Raw genomic sequence first — 16,727 nt, 5'->3', positions numbered from 1 at the left:
CACATTTGCCTTTGTTTTAGGTTCGTCACTGTTCTTTTGACATGGAAATTTTGATTAGGTAGGATGGCGGTTCTCTGCACGTGGTTGTGTCAATCGCACAGGTGACGGTTTTTTTGGAGCAGTAGACATAGAAAGGAGCGATCGCTTTGATCTAAGTTAGGCTGACATTCTTTAATTAAATGTTTTACTATAAGGCGCTCGTCATAAAAGTTGCATAGTGGTGGCTGAATGTACTCACATTGTTCTGAAAAATCTCAATTCCTTTAACACGAAACATAATATCCCTCGACAAGTATAAACTCGATTCCCCATCCAACTAACAAACAACTGTCATCCTCACTCGAAACCTACGCAACAATTTCGTCCATCCGAAGATTCCAAGGTTCCCTGGCGATTACCATACACACTCAGGACTCGGTTACAGTCTCTTCCCGTAATAATGGTCCAACCGTGCTAAAGATCCACGTTCGATACGGTCCAGCGACGACCAATCGATTCCGTTTCTCTCGATCGGAGCGTTATCGTACGGAAGATTGATTCCAGTCGTGGTCTCGGCCGCAACGGGACGGGAGGCGAAGAGAAAAATCCCGCGAAACGAGCGGTGATTCTTGCCCAGGTTCCACGCTCGCCACGTGAACGGCGATGTTGATGGCTTTACGTAAGCCATCGTGGCAGACGTAACGCACAGGCGAATCTGCCAATCACGGGAAGCCCGGATCCTTATGCAAGGAGCATGATTGGCCGAGTCATTTACGGATTAGACGTCTTACGCAAATCTTCTGGCGAACCAACGGTGTGCGTGTCGTGGCTCGCCTGCGCGCAGGAAGTTCGATTCGAGCGCACGAACACCGTCTGTACATACTCAAATACACGCGTACGCTTGTACACGTTGGCCTATTTAATATTCTATTTTTCTGATTGATGATAATTAGTGCATTAGAGTGACGTTTCAGCAGATGAGCGGGTAATGAATATTAATATACTGTTTAATGGAAGTGATTGGTGCGCGTTGGATTTGATTGCATCACGTTCCAGCCGGACAGCAACACGGGAAAACAGGATCTCGACGTTTTATTTGGCCCCTGACGGACACGTTCCCCCTCTGTTTTGCGATTCGAGGGTAAGATGCTCGAGAAAGTTAGGTCTTTTTTCGGCGAGGAGGAGGGGGGGGGGGGAGTCCGAACGAGGAAGTCGTTTGAATAGGTTCACCGCGGTTGGGACGAGTTTCTAGGCGACATGGTTATCAGGAGCAATTACAGAAACTTGTTATTTGAATATATTTGCGTCTCGTCTGTTTGCCAGAACACAATAATTGGTTTTTCCGGTTTTTTCTGTAATTCGTATTTTCTTTACCTGTTTCTTCATTTTTTGCTTGTATCCTTGTTTTGTTTGCATATATATCCTTCGAGGATACTTTCGACGGTTATAAATATATATTTTTTTAAATAGCCTACGCTGAAATAACTTTATTTAAAAAGTCTCTATTAATAGACACAGTTAGAGATGAGAAAACTTGATTCGAGTCGACACTGTTCGACGAGTAAGATCGCGGACGACCCCGATGTACCATTGCGTACGATTTTCCCACCGATTTTGCGCGGTTTTTCGACGCGAATCGATTTCCAGGTCATCGCCTTTATCGCCCATTATCGCCGCGACGCGTTCTCGTTGTTTTTATTTAAGCCGCAATAAAATTAACATGCAGTGGCGATACGCGTACTCAGGAGTTCACTTTCTCCGAGGTCGAGTTCGCCTTGTTGCGGGCGTGGGGGGGGGGGGGGGGCACCCGATATTTTCATACGGTATCGACGTTAATTAGTACGTGTTAATAAGCATTTCTCTCGACGAGGAGAGAAAGTGATGAAAAATTCGAGCGGAGCACGCGAGCACCTCGTTTCTTCTTCGTGTCCAATACCTGCAATTAATGATAACAGAATGAGTTTATTTCGCTCGGAAAGTGCGTTGCAAAATATGGTACACGCGTTTTCATGATCGATGTGGGTTTCTCTTACAAAGGGAATCAGGTTCGTACGAATTGTTCGAATATTTTCATCGTGAAATCGATTCCAACCATCCCTTAACCGATGTCAATTTCTCTAACGCGCGATGATCTCAATCTCCTTAAAGTCTTCTTCATATATTATGCGTCTGTATGGATCTTTCAGAAGTGAAATTGATCGACTTGACGAAGTAATGCTAAAATGCTAAAACTGTGCTGTTTCAAATTTAATTACCCGAGTAAAATAAATCACGTCAATCGCAGAATAAATGCATCAAGATTTCCCAGAAGTTGAATACTCCGTAATTATTCCAGTTAGGCTCCGTAAACACAGGAAGGAGGGCAGCAAGCTTTAGTAATCAGGAATCATCGCGTATTCGTCCGATCGCGGCGTGAAATTGCCAATAGCCACGAATAAAAAGGGCTGGGTAAGGGCAAAGAGGGTTGGCGGGGCGTCGAGTCAAGGGCGGAAACCGCAAAACCGCAAACATCCTCCGCGCCGCGTACAGCGGACAATCATATCATTACCTTCTGCGGTCCCGTCATTCTGACACCTCGTTTCGACCCGTCATTTGTCATCGACGTTGCACTTTGCTGCACCGCGACCGCTTAAGGAACGTGCAGTTAAAGCGCCGCCATTCATTCAAGCTAGTAGTCGGCGGTTTTCCTGATTGCACGAAACGCAAACCGCATCGAATAATCACGAGCTTGTACCCTCTTTAAGGGACTGGGGAATATTAGGTATACGTGGCAATCAGGCCTGTGCCAACGTTCAAAATCATACACCTTGATTCATTAAAAGGAATATTTTAAGCAGTAAGTTCCGTTCAAAAGTATTGCTTGTATAACATATTAAGCAAAATTATAATGGAATTTATAATGCATATAATTTTCATTATATTTATTAATATCTTCATAGACAAGTACAAAGACGCACTGAAATTGTTCTCATCTGACATAATATTTTGTTGGTTCTCCGTTGCAAACGTAAACCGTAAATATTTCCACTTTGACTGCGACTAGCGTGACTGAATGTATATTTTATCAAGTATCAAAGAGTTTCTTCGCGTAAGTAAATAAATGAGTAAATGTTGCAGCAACGAACTGTTTGAGTTCGAAGAAGGAAATGCAAGTCACATGTTTCGTGCCATCAGGTTTCAGGAAAAGCCCTGGCTGAGAGGCATCTGCGAGTGCACGTGTGTTTACTTGCGTGTGGGGATGGTAGCCCTTAAGGCCACTGTGTAGTGGGTCAGTTTTGAGACAGTTTAGTGACGGGGAAGAACATGTTGTAGGAACTGAAAATATACTGATGAGGAGTAGTAATAGTGTTTTAAATCCTGTGATTTAGTCCTGTGGTTACTCTCTGACATGTATGATTAGGTCCTTTATGTATCCTACCTGAAAAGAGTGGAGCAATTTATGATACAATATTGTGGAAACATGTAATGTAAAGGTAGAAAGAAACTTAATGCGAGCAAATAAAAGGTATCTCAGAGTATAAATGAAAAATAAATGATTACAGTAAAAAATGGAAATATTTTTAGATGCTCGTGTAAGAAAAGAGGAGAATGGAAATTTTCTAGAAGAGCTGTATTTTCTGGAAAATGTGGTACGAGGAAAGAGGGTTCGAAAGGGATCTGGAAGGCGTGCAGAAGGAGGCTAAGAGGGCGAAGGGAAGCTTTTTTTTTTGTCGACTCAGCTAGCCGAACTCTCTGGTTCGGCTGGCAAGAGTCGTTGCTCGCGGCGGCCACGTCAATTTGTCGAAATTCGTTCCGAATCGTTTTATGTCTGCCACGCCGCGAGACGCGACCCGCTACCATGCGTACACAATGCCTTTGCCCATAGTGCTACCACATCCCCGAGCACCGTTCACGAACCTTCGATAATTCGTCTCGAGACCTTTAAGGACACATAAACATTATTTCCTTCTCTAGAGAGAGAAAGCTTACGTTTTCTTCCCTTTGCACCAGCCACCGAGTGACCGCTCGCCAGGGGAATTATTTCCTAAACGAAGGCCCCGGTCACCGATACAAATGAACGAATAACGATACTAATTAACTCCTTCGTTTATTTCGATATTAAAAATTCCTCGAGAGGAAATTATTAGACGCAAGGCAGCTTGGCCAAAATTGTTTGGACGTAGCACACTAAGTAAGAAATAAAAGGTGCGGGGTTTTTTTGTTTATAAACGATACTCGTTAAATAGTTGTTTCTATGTTAATCATGGGAATGCAATTATATTTGTAACCAGTAAAAACTGGCTCGTGTAATGTCTCTTTTTAAATCGAAATTGTTCCATTCTAATGTGTACGTGTGAACATTGCATTTTATATGTTGCATACACCGCGCCGTGCACTTTCTCCTTTATTTTACCCCGCGAGAAAAAGTCCGGAGGAGTGAGGTCAGAACTGCTGGCCATGTTTTATCCATCGCTCACTCACCGTATCTCATGAATGGCTCATGAGGAAATAACATTTTGGGTTTGTTGCATTCCTCGCAATTTCCTCGGCGATATTTTATGTACAATGGATAAGCGTGCCATTTAAAGTATCGGAGGTCGTTTTGGAGTACAACAGGTCCGCGGAATCAAACGTTTACGTCGAGAACTGCAGCTTTCGATACGAAATGTACTGTATCGAATAATTTGTTCGTTTCTTTTGAAATTAATTTTTTTTTTTAATGCGAGGCTCGTTTGGAGGCATCGTTCGATAAAATTATTCATGAATTCCTTCTTTGTTCATTTTATTGATTTAGTGGCCGTCAAACAACAATACCAAACTTCACAAAATTAGCAATCTTAAATGCATTGCATATGTAGCTTAAAATCTCGATTCAATAAAGAGAAACCACACTTTCAACTTCCTAGAGCGCCCAACAATGCTTTCTTCTTAACAACCTTAAAAACTATACACAAATAGCTAAGAATAATCGTTCTACTCCTAAAAAAATTCTCGCTACGACATTTTACAGTCTCCAGTCGCGCATAATCGTCTTATCGGGGAAGTTACTTAAATTTCGCGTAAAAGGTCCCAAACCAGTCAATTAGCATAAACCTCTCGGGTTTTAATTAGCGAGAATGGTACAAGTTTAACGACACTTTTTTCCTCGTATCGAGCCACGGAAACGCGTGAATTATTACGTGTTCTTTTTTTTCTTCTTTTTGGAGTGCCACGGTCGAGGTACACTTTAAATCACAAGTGTAGTCCCCCAGTTGCAATGTAGTTGCACCAGCATCGGCTAATCTTATCTTATCCGGTGATCCTCCTAATGCCTTGGCAACCGTGGTCCGTGTGTAACACGCGCTCGCACGGCCACGAGAATACCGTTGAAAAATATTCTCTGCCAGTATTAATAAAACGATCGATTCCATCTAATAACGTGTCTTCTAACATCTGGAGTGTAAGACCGCGTAATTTTCGTCGCGAAGCTGTTGCGTCAATTTACGCCTTCCTTGACACCGAGGATTTCTCACTTGGGAAAATTATTCTAACACGAGAACTTGTTTCTAAGACCTTTTTCTTAAAGAAACTTCATTTCTTATATTGCCATATGGAGCTGGGGAGCTGCACCAGGCTGGAAACGCAGAGTGCTGATTTTTCTTTCATTAAATTAATAATAATAACAATATTCTTCGTAGTAAATGGAGTAATTACAAATAGCTACGGTACTCGGTGCACATATAATGTATGCAAGTAGAAACAATATATGAAAAATGTAGGCAGAACGTAGGCTAATATTTTGAATATTAATATTCTATTTTGTTCGAATCCATATCTTCTGCATTCGTTCAGCATATTTTTACAAATTTAGTACGCTCTGTAAATGCATACAATTTGTAGTCTAATTACAAGTAGGTAATTATTGAAAAATAGATATTTGTGGTAGGTATCTGTTGGAATTTGAGACTGAATTTGAAACGTTTTGGAAATAATTTCTTAAAAAAGCACACGGCATCATGAATTCAGTATAAATATTAAATTATAAAAGCAGTTCGATCAGAGTCCATAGAACGTGTGATCGGTCGCCGTCGGAGCGCGAGAGATCCGTTTCATCGATTGAAAACGTCCTCTATTCCGTTTTGGCGAAATAACATATCTTTTCATTTTTCCGCCCGCAGGAATCTCGACAATTTGATTCCCTGTGTATCATCTAATCGCCATGTAATTAAAGTCTCCGAATTTATAGAATGCTGTTCCCAGCCAACGAATAACACCGTGGTAATTTATTTCTCTTTCTCTCTCTGCGAGCATCATGAGGACACGTTTTTTTTAATTTTTACTGAGATCGCATATCCACGATGGCTTTCACCTTTTCGCGACTCGCGTTATTTTCGCTGACGCTTATCCGTGGAATGTCTTTAATCTTTAATCAACGATATCGTTCACCGATCAGGAGATTAATTTAGTGTACGCGAGATATACTGCTATTCTGTGTACACTCTGAAAATAAATTGCTCGAAAACAAAACAAGCTCCTCGTCGTGCTCGGATATTGGGTTGCACCGTAATTACGTCCCATTTTTAATTAGAATAAATGCGTGCCGATAAACTTGACACCACCAGTTGTGTTCCGAAGAATATGTACGGTGTGCCATTTTTAATAATTACAAAAAGGACTGCAAACGATAACCAGCAAGTTTGCTTTCTTCGACGATTTACTTGTACTGTTTCAGACGATGTGCTAGTATTTAATTTTTCCCTGACTTTATATTGACATTAAAGTGAATCCACGCCTCTGTCTCACCGTGACTTTCTCCTTTGTTACAGACACCCCCTGTTCCCGCTTCTCGCGTTGATCTTCGAGAAGTGCGAGCTGGCGACGTGTACACCTCGTGAACCAGGTGTCGCGGGCGGTGACGTGTGCTCGTCAGAGAGCTTCAACGAGGACATCGCTGTCTTCTCCAAACAGGTAAGAATCTCGCCCGTTAACAGCAAAAATTTATTCCTGGAACGATCGTGAAACCTGATAAAAAAATTCAACCCTCAACAGTATAAAACCACACTCCATTCTCACGAAATTGAAAGAAAATTTTTAATCGTTGATTACCTTTTAGCTGGCATCAAAATCCTTAATATACGATTTGATTTGATCTATTTCCTCTATAATGCAAAGAATCAATGTCAGAATTCATAACGCTCAACTTAACGTCAATTCCACCATTTCACTAAATGTCTGATAATTTATTAAAAGGGACTTTTAACATTTTGATAATTTTGATTACCAATGCGTCGAAGCTCGAAAATGTTTTAAGAGTGGTAGAAAGCGTGAAGTTTTATGAGTCATTGCGCCTGAGCGACAGAGAGATTATTAATTGTGATAGGTAGAGACACTTCGGTAATTAATTTCCTACCAAAGAGGAGCGCAGGTGTGTTTCACTGAAACTCGAGAAGTGAAGCATTTAATTCTGTGTTTTGGTGACTGGTTTCATTCATCTGCTTCAGGATTGCATTTACACTGATAAAGGGAAGAATTTCATAAATTAAACGTTCTGAAAATTCAATGTCTAAGGTCAGCTCCCCTGTCATTCATCAGTCTTTTTGAGATTTCTGACCTCCGTGAGTCCATTTTTCACGCGGTTACCATTGCGAATCGTGCGCAATGCCTGGAGAAACGGAGCCTTCGATTATCCTTTCTCACCCCCGCGCTCTCCGCGCGTATTCGAGCCTCGTAACTCCGTAATTCTATGCGCCTTATTAAGATGCAAATGTCATGTCAATTTCGCAATTCTAACAGACTATCCGTGAGCACGCGCGGTTGTCTCTTGGCGTAATGTCGACATGCCCACGGATAAATAACTGAACGGCCAGAACCAGCGACTTAACCCTCTTTATGTCCCTCCACTGCCGACTCCGCTCGATCTGGATAAAAATTAAAAACTGTTCGGTATCCACTCCCTCTTCTTGAGATAATTCCGCAAGCATAAAAAGAGGAGATATAGATGTCAGTTATACAAGTGAAAACAGTCAATATTAATCAAAGGTATTAAATTCGTTTGTTGAAATTTTCATTAATTATAGTAAATGGAGTGTTTAGTTTTTCTGTTTCATCCTTGGCTTAATTCACAGACACGCAATCCTTGGCTCTACCGCATACCACGCAAAGTCAAGCGAAAACAAAGCCTAATAAATTCCCGATAAAGTCTCCCAGAATATTTGAGCTCCTTTAGGAACAGAAATAAAATATCCGTCGATTGTCGAATTACTTCGAGATTAAAACTGCGCCTCCATCTTGCCTCTTTCCAAACGGCGATTGTTCCATTTCGGTTGTTTACCATTTGTCGTGTTTTTTCGCAGCAACCACGGACGCTGGGAAACGAACGACGGATCGTAATCTCTAAATATAGAGCGTCAGTAATACAGTAGCAACTGCTTCGAGCCAACGCCACGGCGAGATAACGATAAGAGTTAAGCCTCGACGCGAGGTAGGATAAGATGAGGTAGTTGGTCCGTGTCTTAATTCGACTGCGTCATTGGTGTTCGATTCGAGAAGCTCTACACTTCGAAATTTCGTAGATCCTGGCGCTCAGCGAACTTGTTGATCCATCACACCTTGAATTTTGTTTTTCTGGACTTCTTATTCGAGTTCGAAATTTTTTTGTCCAGAGATTGTGAGGTCAAGATAACTTAGAAATTCTAAGTAATCCACCCGCTAGATTTTCGTTTAAGAATATTAGTTTTGCTGCGAAATTTTGGTTAAAAAGCTATGAAATCTTGGCTACGAAGGGGTTGGAAGAAATCGAGCAATGGCGCGCAGAGGGGGAGGCAACCAAGAGGGAGGTACAATTTTTATGCGAAGATAAACCGCGACTAGCGGCTATCTGACTGCGCGATATACATAGGTGCCGATACGACGTCCCTCAATCTAAATGTGCTGCATTCGTTAGCATCGACTAACCGCGCAAAGAACCACCGCCAAGGCAACATTTTTATCGTCCCGTCCCGTCACGGCTTGACTTAATCGCCACGGCTTTGTTTCCAGGGCCGAGTTCTCCCTGAACACGACGTGTCTTTGCGAAATCGTTCCGTTGACACGGAAGAACGACGATTGGGAGGCCCTCGTTCGTCCAGGTACCGAATTGATAAGTCATTTCGATGGGAGGTAGTAAACACTAGGCATGAGGTGCAGAATTTGGATTGTTGGACGAATTGTTGTTTGTCACTATTCAAAATTTTGCAGGATTTTATTTAATTTCTGTATAGGTTCACGGAGAATACATGATTCAAGTGGTTTGAGTTGGGGGAGCAGGGTAAAAGGAATCTGGAGATAAGTGTGGCTCTAGAGATAACCCTAGAGATCTAACTTACAGTCTGTTCTCGAATATTCTTTGAAATGAAAAAACAAAAACGGAGTATAAGCGAAAAAATTGCATTATTTTATAGAATCTAGGAGCTTTAAATTTGTCTGGCAGTGAATAGGTTTAATCACAAGTTATAAGGGGTTGGTAAGAGGGTACCATAAATTGCATTGCCACCACGGCAATCTGAAATTCATGAGGGAAAAGGATTTTTCTCACACGATGAACATCAGGAGCAATCTTTATGGCTGCACGCAGAATGCCTGAACGTGCGTAGCCCCCTGACGGAGGAGATGTTTTTAAAAGGCCCAAATCGTTCCGCGGCGCAGGGCCCCCAGTATAGGTTCTCCGGTTACCTACGCGTGTCCTTGAGAGGACTCGTCTCAGGTGAGTTACCAACGAGTGAGAAGCAAAAGAGGAAAAGCAAAACGGGATAAAAGAGAGACGAAGAAAAGGGAACGATGCAAGTCTTCTTCCGGCTCGTTGCTCGCGTCTCTCGAAGCAACGGGGCCCATCGAAGCTCATCGAGGATTTCTGAGAACAGTTATGGCATTTCGACCTGAATTGGTCAGACTTTTCTAGTGAATATATTCCTACCACAGTATTCGAATAGACGCTAGGCTATTTCCGTCGAGGAGGAACGTGTCCCAGAGTCGAGATTCATTTGGAGTTGGTTTGAAATCGGGCCCAAGGGACCTTACGGACGCATTCCCTCACGAAACAGCCGCGTGCGACAACCCATGGGCTCTGGAATTAGGGAAACCGCAAGATTCTTCATCGGCAATAGCTCGCCTATTGGTTTCTGTTTGAAAGGAGGACGTAACAAGGTTTCGTACTCTTCTACAATGGAAGTGTTAGCATTTTTCACATTATATTTGTTTCGCCTGTCTGCTGGTCCCCTCAGCACAAATACTATCGGCTCTTACAATATAAACACAGCATAATACAATCAAACATCACAATAACACGACTTACATTACATAAAAGCATATAAAGATAATTATAATTATAGTCCAAATGAATTCAGTACAGATAACTTAATATTCCACACTTTCTTATCGCTACACCATTTTTCTTAACTATTCAAAAGCATATTAAGTCTATTAAAATTACAATACAGATACATTCAGTACAGATAACTTAAAAATTCTACATATTCCGTGCAATTTCGGGTTTCGCAAGATACAATTTTATGACTTGCACCGTACGTCAGGTGCATTATCGATGCAATTAATTTCCCCGTCGCGCTAACGAGTCGCGATTCGACTATGACATATCGTCCTACATCGGGCTATCTGCGCGGTGGATCGCCTTCATGGACGCGAATCCTTCGAGCCAACCAACGAGGAAGCCATGCGTTGGCCAGTTGGATGTGTCCCGCTAATTCAGAGATTGCTCGCGCGGACCCCCGAGCGGATAAACAAATTGTCGAGGGGGGACACTCCCTGGTTCGGGACGGATAATGAATTTTGATATCGAGTCGCAAGCATTAGGCGACTCCGCGTGTTTATCTCCCGCCTCGTTCGGGACTCAGGCTACGTTTTCCTGGCCCGATATTCATTTCGCTCGTCCGCTGTCGTCGCCACAGATTACACGGCCGATTATCGACCGAATCCTCGCCCACGCGTTCTTTATTTCCCATCGATCTGTCGACACGGTGGTCTAGACTCGTGTACATACTCGAAGCAGAGAGCTGAGAATATTCTCATGTAGATACAGACTAGTTCGATACAAATTATTTAATTGTGATTCATATTGTTTTCACATTGTTACAAAGGTCTAAATAAAAACCACAAATGAACCAATAAATTTCTTATTAGCACACAAGCCACAATCCGACTAATTCGATCGAACCTTGCGAATGAGGTTCTCCACTTGATTTGTATTCGCCGTGTACCATGCGAATAAAATTCAGCTCAGAATGGCATGGCAGCGGGTACGCGTGAAAAGATAAGCAGGTGACAATCCTCTTGCGGCGGGTTTCGAGGCGTGTCCGTTCGGTTTCGAGCCCTTTTGCACCCCGTCGATGCTCCGAAAACCCGTCAAAAGGGCCGCGCTGGCACGTGATCGTTAAGCGCGTTGTTTCGGTTGCGTGCGCGGTGGTAGGCTGAGCGCGGCGCATGCGTTACGGGAATCCCGCGCTGTGCCGAGCATGCGCGGTGTCAGTCGCGCCAAAGCCATCGTGGAGTCCGTGAGAAGCAGCGACCCGTAGCTTGGGGGGCCGCGTGGAGGGGGTAGAAGGGGTGCTGAAGCTGGTGGAGCGCTGCTCATTTTCTGCCATTGTAAATTGATCTATTCAATGGGGGCCTGGGCATTATCCCCGGTGCGGTCCACGCATCGTGTGCCCTATGGGGCCTCGATACATTCCGCGCGAGCTCCCTTTTTGCGCGTCGCCTGCGGAAGGTTCAGCTTTTGGGCTCGGCTGCGACGTAGCAACGCGCGCCGCGGGAAGCGTCCCGCTGGGCAGCGTTGCGCTCGCGAGCGTATTGTTGTGCCCTTTTTTACCCAGACGGATCGCGGCCTGTCCCAGTTTTCGTGCCCATCGGCCGGCGGGGCGCTCCGCTGCGAAAATTTCGCTCTCGACGGCGTCCTGGGGCGCGACGTTGCGCTTCGCTGCGCTCGAATTAATCGGCCACCTCCAAAGGAGCATCGACGCTCTTTGAGGCGGTCCGATGCTCCCGGGGAAGTACCTAAAGACGCGAGAGCGCGAAAATTTTGAATAATAAGTGGAGGTAAACAGGCACTCATAGTAAAAAATTAATTTAAATCATGAAACCGGATATTTCTAACTGAAATTGAAATGATGTCACTGTCACACAGTGTACTTGTTTTGACAACTCTGTCGAGTTTCTCACGGTTACAATTTTGTAAAGTTCACGACATTCAAATCACCCGGGCCTAAAATGGATTCCTCTGATTGGTGGGTGCTTTGTATACCTGGAGACACCGAAACGACGCGGAGGAGCGCGAAACGTGGGCGATATGGATGGCCCTCGCGATCCCAGGACGACGGTTGTCCCGTACTCGGTCCCGTAAAGGCAGCCTGAAAGGAGACGAGCGGGAAACGACGGACGAGGACCCGTCGGGATTTATTGGTGCAATTAGAATGCACCTCCGGGGGCATTAAACCCTTGTAAAACGATGGCCCCCGCACTGACAGCCTGACTAATAGGGCCGCGAGACGTCCTCCGCGCACGCTACCTGCTTCTCCACCTCGGAAGTGTGGACACCGTTGTCTATGAATTTATGCACCTGGCTCATTTTTTTCCGCTCGAAGAAAGCGCGAAGTATAGCTGGACAAGTTCGAGATGATCCCTACAGTCGAGAAACGTTGGTCTTTCACTGGAAACTTCGAGTTAAATAACTTTATAAATCCAGGTCTTAGTCAATACAGTTTGGACAATAAACGAAAGAAAGAAGAATCATTTCCCATAGTGAAGGATGCTTCCTAACAGATGTTTCCTTCTAATGGACTATGATACCCATTGTCTTATTCACAATTATCCGTGGTCGAGACTCCCAGATTCAGTCGGATGCATAATTAACCTGTGAGAACAAAGATTAAACGTATGCCATTCAAAGCTGTCATCCGGAGGCTGAAGTTACGATGTCTATCCATTAAACCTGAATTGATAAATTGGTGCCGTATCCAGTACGCTTCGAATAATGAACGAAAGGTTCACCAGCGTCCAGCGTTGACACGGTTCTTGAAAATATTTCTTAAGAGCGATCTCTCAAGAAGAAGCGGGGTCTACGGATGGGGAACGAGGGATTATCTCGGGCGCAGTAAAACGAATTGCAACGTAAACTTTATGGCACCTTCGCTCCTAGCCCTGAATCTGTCCCGTGGAATGAGACTTTCTTCCGTCACGGGAAAGCGCGCTGTAAAACAATACTACAGTCGAACCAGCCTTGCCAAGGTTACTCGTGGATCCCAAAAAAATTCGACTATGGACTCGGCGGCTCGTTGACTTTGGCAAACCTTGACTTGCACACCTCCTTGGTACCTGGCCAGAAAAGGGTCGTAAAAGTTGAAGAAAGCTGCCACGGGTCTGGGTGGCGCGAGATTCGCACGAGTCGATGGAGTTAATCCGGCTGTAAATAGAAATTTCGTTTATGGGCCCTGTTTAACTGTCACGAATGGGGCAACTGGAGGCTGCTGTGCTTGCATCGCTGGTGGACATGATGGTTTGACGTGGATGAAGGCTTGTCGGAGATGGAAGATTAATGGTTTAATCGGGGGCGAAAGGAGGACCTGGGATCGTCATTTTTTTGGGGACAGGGATAGCAGATGGGAAGTCGATTGAAAAAAATTGCTTCTGTTGTCTATTGGAGAAGGAATGTAATGGGAGAAATGGACGAGAAACACTTACAAGTTACAGATTATCCAAATATTCGTATCGATGATACACACACGATGACTAGATAGTGTATGTATATTGATTTTTGGACCATCTGACAACAGCTTCTATAATTGAAGCTGCCGTTCGTAGCTGCCCAGCAGACAATTCGTCGACAACGCGGTGCAACGAGACGAAACCGGTCCAGGATGGGATAAGCTGGCGCAAGAACGACCGTGGCAGCTTCCTCGCGCGAGCTTCGTTTCGTTAATTAGCCCCGAATCGACCCGGTGCGCCGTTTGCGAGGCATTGATAGTCCCGGTATCGCGGCTCTGGATCGTTCAACCTGCCGCGAGCAGGAATTCTGTGTAATCGGGCTTAATTGCATCGATTCGCGAGCGACCAATAAATCTGACAATAAAGCGGAAGTCTATTAAATCTTTCCTGTGGCGCAGAGATTCGTGGAGTCGTTAGAGTTGAACAATCGAATCGGTTTTTGCGTGGAAAAGCCACGTGCTCCAGCCCAAAGTTGGTACGCTCAGCGAAAAAATTTGTAAAACACTCGACTAGCCACTGTTCCGCCAGGACTAGAGGTTTTCGGGCGTGCTGAGAAGGCGATGGCTGAAGCAACATCGACGGCCAGCTGCTTCGTATATCTCTCGGCGGGATCGTCGCACACCACGAAGACCACGACGTCCCGGCGTCATGCGTGCAGACGATGTAGGGCCTAACAGACGCTCCCCTTGCCCAGAACGCAAGAGCATTCTCTAAATATTATCGCACAATATTTTTATCTCTCGCTGGATAAGTTATGCCAGCGTGGTGGCCCCACGGTGGAATCTCGAAACCTGCTACGGTATCGATATTTATTTTCCTCCTTGGCTAGCCTCGCCTAGCGAGTTGCAGCCCTTTTACTGCGGGGAGGAAAGTATTACGATGATTTTCGTTTTAATTTTACGTTACGTTTACACGAGGAAGCGTTTGGAATGCTAAGAATTCTTGGAGCGCGGAAGAGACGTCGGTCAGTGGCGCAAGGGAGTAAAGATACGTGCAGACCAAGGCGACCGAAGATATACGTTGGAACCTAGGAACTCGGTGCGAAGTTGAAATGTAAGGGCACATTGGCATAGACGAGTTTCGAGCACATGTGCTGGAATCTTGGCGAACGTTTGCACATGTGAAACCTGAGTACATGTTCTTAATTCAAGAATATAATTGGTAAATAGTCCACACTCAATGTTTCGCGTACAGCATCAGGGACACGTACTCTACCATTCTGCAGAAGTAACACAGAATCGATAGAGGGCAGCTTGGAATCTTTCCCTGTAAATGAATATGATATTTTTGAGTTTCATTCATGCCTCGATGCCAGGATAAATATACGAACGATCTGGAATATTCAACGACGCGCAGCGTTAATAGAGCTCGGCATTGCTTTATACATATGCATGAACTCAATTGGCTGTCACTCGCGATGCTCCCAACCAGTCTAGCATCTAATCAGCGCCAGATAGCTCCAGTGGCTCGTGATGGAAGCTAAACTTTCACTTGATGGAGTTTACCACAGTTTCACTGCAGAGTCCTCCCTTTGTGACATAAACCATCTTTGCTTATTCCAACCATACTTTGCAAGTTTTAAGAACCAGATAAATTGATCTTGCAGTTCTTTGGCTCTTAGGCTTCGTGTAGGCTCTGTAACCTGGGACCTAGGGTTTTTACATTATTTCCCCTATTGTTTAGAAACACAAACAAACGTCATAGTCCTAACCAAGGAATCCTTGATCTCACACAGCATCCACTGGTGCCAAGATTTCTCGCACGAGTAAACACTCAGCACCTGACGTCGCTGAGCCTTCAGACTCTGATGTAACTCTACATCTTGGATGAATATCGTTATCCTTGCTCCCGTCCAGATGTCGAAACGAAGCCTCCGTCCACTTTTTGACCCCTCGAGAGATGTCGAAATTGTCGTTAACGGTAACAAAGGTCGCGGTGAAAAAAGACCAACGACTGGTTGAAAGCGAGCAAAACGAGCGACTGGCGGAGCTGCTTACAATTTGTAATCGTCGTGGCTACCTGCGCGGCGCTAGGCCGCTCGGGGATCGTCGAAAAAGCACGGTGACAGGGCCCCGCAAGAACTAGTCCCCCCCTACGAAGAGTTGACAGTATTTTTGTTTGGCGTACGAGACGCCTTCATTACCCATACACCCGATGCGAGCGAGGAACTCCCATTCAGAATTCAGACTCATGAATACCGCTCTCTGGTCCCGTTCTGAGAATATGTATACGGCTTGTGTTTCGCGTGCAGAGTCGAACCCCCTGTTTCGACCAGGTATCGTAATTCGATTTTTGCTTTTGACTCGGCCTTCCTTGGCGATTCCTGTCGGGACGTTTTCGTCGGGTATTCTTTTGGTTGTCGAGCGAGGATTTACCACTAGTTTGTTTCTTGATTCGTCCGAGAAGGTTCTCAAATCCCGATTAAATCTACTATTCGACACATAGGATGGCGAGATTCGATCACGCATAGATTACTATTGAGATGTAGTTACATTTTGTATCACAATGTCAGGAATAGTCGGTATGCAGCTCGCAAAAAGCGGTAAATACTATTACGTAACTTCTGCTATACAGAAGAAGCGCCGAGGATCTTGAAATACAAGTATTCAAACTATGATGATAGAGTATTATACTTACAAATCCGTGAACGCAGACACGAATCTAATTCCAGTTTGCCTCATACCAATTATTTGCTTAAAAAGTAAGCTATTTATTGCTCGTGAGATCTTATATCGTAGAAACATTAATGGTAGAATTAACTTTCAATTAGTAACGTGAAATAAATATTATGTAATCGAAGTAAGATTGAAAGAAATAGGCAGAACATTCGATTTATCTAATGAAGTAGATGTCGGTACTTTTCTTGGTACTAATTAATGCAAATTAACTCGTTATGAAAGTGTTATGAACCGATGTAGAATATTCCTAATACACCATAAATTCAACTTCTTGCTTGTCGTTTATAGTCTACAGATAGAGAAAACAAAATTTGTAACGAACTGCAATTTAGATAAATGTGTAATAACTGAATCGAAAGG

The 16,727-nt window shown here is 44.1% G+C and overlaps 1 protein-coding gene across 5 annotated transcripts in view; it reads left to right on the top strand.

The window, feature by feature from the left end:
• LOC128893446 (homeobox protein homothorax) overlaps positions 1–16,727 on the top strand; it is a 442,757-nt gene that overhangs the window by 17,662 nt on the left and 408,368 nt on the right. For all 5 annotated transcript variants that reach the window (XM_054154380.1, XM_054154379.1, XM_054154378.1 and 2 more), the window contains exon 3: positions 6,765–6,906. In XM_054154380.1, coding sequence (XP_054010355.1) covers positions 6,765–6,906 — 142 coding nt within the window. The remainder of the gene's footprint in view (positions 1–6,764; positions 6,907–16,727) is intronic.

The sequence above is a fragment of the Hylaeus anthracinus genome, unplaced genomic scaffold (assembly GCF_026225885.1).
Source record: "Hylaeus anthracinus isolate JK02 unplaced genomic scaffold, UHH_iyHylAnth1.0_haploid 3, whole genome shotgun sequence".
Classification (NCBI taxonomy): Eukaryota; Metazoa; Arthropoda; class Insecta; order Hymenoptera; family Colletidae; genus Hylaeus; species Hylaeus anthracinus.
The sequence above is the reverse complement of the archived record's forward strand: the minus strand, read 5'-3'. Positions and strand labels throughout refer to the sequence as shown.